This window comes from Apus apus, chromosome 3, assembly GCF_020740795.1.
Source record: "Apus apus isolate bApuApu2 chromosome 3, bApuApu2.pri.cur, whole genome shotgun sequence".
Classification (NCBI taxonomy): Eukaryota; Metazoa; Chordata; class Aves; order Apodiformes; family Apodidae; genus Apus; species Apus apus.
In genome coordinates this window covers 12,288,422-12,292,615 of record NC_067284.1, presented here as the reverse complement: position 1 = coordinate 12,292,615, position 4,194 = coordinate 12,288,422, and the positions used below count along the sequence as shown (strand labels likewise).

Here is a 4,194-nt window from a genome sequence, read left to right as displayed (position 1 = left end):
ATTGTAGCATGTATTTCTACTCAAATTACTGCACTTCCAGAGATGCATCTCCACGGGAAACACCCCTTCCTGATCCTGGCACTTGGCATCAGCAGGGGGGCTGAGGAGTGAAGTGCTCCTCTTCTGACTGGGGCAGCTTCTTCCCCACCTCCTGGTTATTATTCGGAGCTGTGTCCAATTGGCAGCAGGTCACAAGTGTTGTTCCCCAGGGCTCAGTGCTGGGGCCAGGTCTTTTTCATATCCTCACCGACGATCCGGATGAGGGGATCGAGTGCACCCTCGCTCATTTTCCAGATGACGCCAAGTTGGGTGGAAGCGTTGATCTGCCCACGGCTGTGCAGCAGGAGCTGGAGAGGCTGGGTCGATGGGCCGAGGGCAGCTGTGTGAGGTTCAGTAAGGCCAAGGGTTGGGTCCAGCACCTGGGACACAACAATCCCGAGCAACGCTGCAGGCTGGGGGGAGAGCGGCCGGAAAGCTGCACAGCAGAAAGGAACCTGAGGGCGTTGGTCCACAGGTGAGCAAGAGTCAGCGTGTGCGCAGGTGGCCAAAAAGGCCAGTGGCCTCCTGGCTTGTACCAGAAATAGTGTGGCCAGGACTAGGGAAGTGACTGTCCCTCTGTCCTCGGCACTGCTGGGGCTGCACCTCGAGCAGTGTGCTCAGCTCCGGGCCTCGCACCGCAGGGAGGACACCGAGGTGCTGGAGCGTGTCCAGAGAAGGACAGTGAGGCTGGTGAAGGTCTCAAAACACCCGTCTCCGCAGGAGCGGCTGAGGAGAGCGGAGAACAGGGCCCTGAGGAGAGACCTCGCCGCTCCCTGCCCGAAAGCCGGCTGCAGCAAGGCGGGGCCGGTTCCTTCTCCCAGGTACGATGTGGTGGAACAAAGTTGTGCCGGGGGAGATTTGGATTGGGCATGAGGCAACATTTATCGACTGAAAAGAGCGGCCAGACGCTGGAACAGGCTGCCTAGGGAAGCAATGGAGCCGTCACCCTCGGAGCTCCCTACAAGCCGTGCAGGGTTTAGCTTGGCGGGGCGCCCGGCTGAGGGTCGGACTCCGTGTCCTTGGAGGCCTTTGGCCACCAACAGGCACCCCAGGGCCACCCGCCTCACCCCGCGCCCGCCCCGCGGCCTCCGCCCGCCAGGGGGCGCGCCCGGGAGGCCGGGCGGGCAGGCCGGGCCCGCCGCGCGGTGAGTGGCGGGGCGGGGGGAGCCGCGGGGCGGGCGGGGCGGGCGGGCCGGGCCCGCCTGCCTTCCTTCCTCCTCACGGGCCGGGCCTCCCTGCCGCGCTTCCCCTCTGGGGAGCTCGTCCCCGGCCTGAAGCCGGTGCGGGCGTCAGGCAGCTCCTGGCGGCCCCGGTGGGGGGTTTCTGCCCTCGCCGCCCTCAGGCCGCTGCCCCCGCCCGTGCGCCTGGGGCCTGGCGGGGAGCGGGGTTAAGCGGCGGGGCGCTCGGGTCACCTCTCCTCGGGTGGTGTCTTGCAGCTGAGCCGCCCCTTGGCCTGTAAAAGTGAGGCCCGAGTGCTAAAGCTGCCTGGGTGGGTGGATAAAACTGCACTGCAGTGGGATGTGGGCTGTCCTGTCGCATGTCAGGTTTGGTGTGCCCCTGGGCAGTGTCTTTTTAGCCAGTGGTCTGAAGGGTTCTGCTTGCTGGACAGGCAGCTAAAGCATCAGCCGAAGTAGAAAACCCTGAGCCCATTCTCAGGAGACCTAGGTTTGCTGTAGAAGGATATGCATCTCCAAAAGTCAACTTCAGGATGCACTAAACTGACAAGATTTAAAATAATTGTGCTTAAGCTGGGAGTGTTAGGTAACACCAAAGACAGTTATTAATATATACACAAACTAAAATTAACGCTGTAAGCAGGTGAGTGTGAACTCCTAGTCAGTGGATGTAGTTCTTTCAGTTTTTTATAAAAATGACATCTGTTTTTCACTCTTGTTTTTTAGGAAGGAATCAAAATTAATTAAAATGTCTTCCAGCAAACCTCCAAATGAAAATGAAACACCCAAAGAGAGAAGCCCAGGACTGAGGAGTGTTCGAACAACTATGCTCTTCCGAGCTGTGAACCCAGAGCTTTTCATTAGACCTGTAAGAGCCTCATTCTGAGAGAAACTAAGTCTGCTTGAAAATAATTGTTGCAGTTCTCTGTGCATTATATAACCATCTCTTCTTATGCAAACCACTCAGTAATGTAACTAAAAATATTTTATCTTTTTTTTCCACTCCGACTGTTCATATCCCAGAACATGACATTGTTTGTTCCAGGTTTTATCTCACTGTTACATTGTTTGATTCTTTTGTGCCTAGCAAGTTGCTTTCAGAAAAATTTGTCATATCACCCATGTAATTTGACAGTTTAAGTCCTCTTTAAGAGGGAACAAAAAAAAAAAAGCAAGCTTTTTGGTATGAAAGGAGGGGATTTGGGGTAGCTTTTCAATATATTGGATTTTTCTTTTTATTTATAAAACTCAGGGTTTATTTACGCTTGCAGAACTCAGCAAGACTGGATGAAATGTTCTGCATATAATAAAAGCAGATGTGGTGATAATACATGATCTCTTTGAGAGGAAAACAATTAAGGTTGCTTGGCAGGAGCAAAGTGTGTTGTCCCAGTAGTATATCCAGATGAAGTCCATTAGAAGTTTGTAGTAGTCACCTTTAGTAATTAGTTGTGGCCTGTTCATTGATGCTCAAGCAGCATTTGCAGCCAGCCAAAGGCAGAGCACTGGCCAATGTGATGTTCTGTCTCCAGAGTCTTCTTTCTCAAAGGGAATTCCTTTTGCTACCAGCAAACCAAGTCTCCTTGCTGCTTAACAAAGTTACTTGGATCAGTCTGCAAGAAGGCAATGACGTTTTTTTACAGATGTCACAACAGTTTACTTTCTAAGCTGAGACAGAGGAATGTAACGTTTGTCTGAATGTTTTGACTCACAACAGGTACTAAACTTTTTTTTTTTCTTGTCAGAACAAACCCGTGATGGCATTTGGGCTCATAGCAATTACCCTCTGTGTGGCCTACCTTGGTTATTGGCGTGCAACAGTAGAGAATAAAAAGGACCTCTATGAAGCCATCGACAGTGAGGGGTCCAGGTATATGAGGAGAAAAACTTCCAAGTGGGACTGAGAACGTAAGGAATGAACTCAGCGAATCAGTCGCAGAACTTTTCAAGGCAACTGCTATTTTTTGTTCTGTCCATGGAAATAGTGGATAAATGTCTATCTTCTATTTGATCCAATTTAATTTGGATCAAATTTAATCCATTTATATCATGTTGTGCCTGTACAAATAAATTACGATCAAGATACATGTGAACATGAAAGTGATTTTAAGAACTGTTTTCTACAATCCCCACAGTATATCGGAAGATACGAAATTACCTCAGACATGCAGTCAAGATTGGAAATGCCTTAGAAAACTACATGATAGTTCAGATCACTTCTCTCTTTATTTTGATTAAATGAAAACAGGGGTTTGTCTTTTATTTTTTTAAACAGCGTAATGTATCGTGTATAGAAAAATTTGATCTCTTGAATATTGATAATTAACACTGGTGCAAGTAAAATTATTTTAAGGCAAGAAGGATCTGATAATGCAGTCATTGAAGGGTTTATTTAATAAATGAATTTATAAAATGCTGGCCAAAACAGTCCTTGAATGCTAATACATTATTTGTTACAAATGAAAATAATTAGCTGGATAGAGGAGAAAAAGCGAATGCTTCTGTCAGGAGGAAAGCAAGAAGGAGGAAGCAGGAGCCATTACCTTGCCTGTGTGGCATCAGCAGATCAGTGAACATGCCCATATGAGCTTGCCAGTCAATATCTATAACCCCAGGTTAGCCAGAGCTTACGTGGTGTTCCTGCCTAGTCAGCAGGACTAATTTATTTAAGCTGCATTCAAACATTACATCCCTTTACATTGCAAAGTGCATTATAGAACGTGGATTTTTTTCATAGGTTACTGAAGTCAAAATGAGGAATGGGAAGTCTCAGGTCAACAGCAGGCACAAAGAAAAGAATGTGTCAGCCTGGAGAAGCCCAGTCTTGCTGAAGAGCCCCAGGTGTGGGTTGGAGGTGGCCCCTGGAGGTTGTGCTGGTGGGTGCTGCTGGGAGTGGGGCTGGAGGGCAGGTGGGTGTTGGGGTGTTCCCTGAGCACAGGAGGTGGTCCCCTCTGAGCCTTTACCTTGAACACAATGTTTA

General features: G+C 49.4%; 1 protein-coding gene across 6 annotated transcripts; it reads left to right on the top strand.

Moving 5' to 3' along the window:
- The first annotated feature begins 1,162 nt into the window (after window positions 1-1,162).
- SMIM8 (small integral membrane protein 8) lies at window positions 1,163-3,644 on the top strand. Of its 6 annotated transcripts, none has more exons than XM_051613789.1 (3): window positions 1,163-1,184; window positions 1,941-2,082; window positions 2,960-3,644. In XM_051613789.1, exons 2-3 carry the CDS (start codon window positions 1,963-1,965, stop codon window positions 3,116-3,118), a joined length of 279 nt encoding a protein of 92 aa, XP_051469749.1. In that variant the 5' UTR covers window positions 1,163-1,184; window positions 1,941-1,962; the 3' UTR covers window positions 3,119-3,644. The 6 variants fall into 6 exon arrangements, with proteins under 6 accessions (XP_051469749.1, XP_051469748.1, XP_051469745.1 ...); XM_051613788.1 differs by lacking the exon at window positions 1,163-1,184 and adding an exon at window positions 1,224-1,319; XM_051613785.1 differs by lacking the exon at window positions 1,163-1,184 and adding an exon at window positions 1,331-1,500.
- Window positions 3,645-4,194: the final 550 nt, after the last annotated feature.

Bases quoted from the DNA above. Each gene is read 5' to 3' on its own strand.
- SMIM8 (XM_051613783.1), top strand. From the start codon at position 1,558: ATGTGGGCTGTCCTGTCGCATGTCAG. The intron at 1,584-1,973 runs GTTTGGTGTGCC...AATGTCTTCCAG, and splicing joins GCTGTCCTGTCGCATGTCAG to CAAACCTCCAAATGAAAATG. The intron at 2,083-2,959 runs GTAAGAGCCTCA...TTTTCTTGTCAG, and splicing joins CAGAGCTTTTCATTAGACCT to AACAAACCCGTGATGGCATT.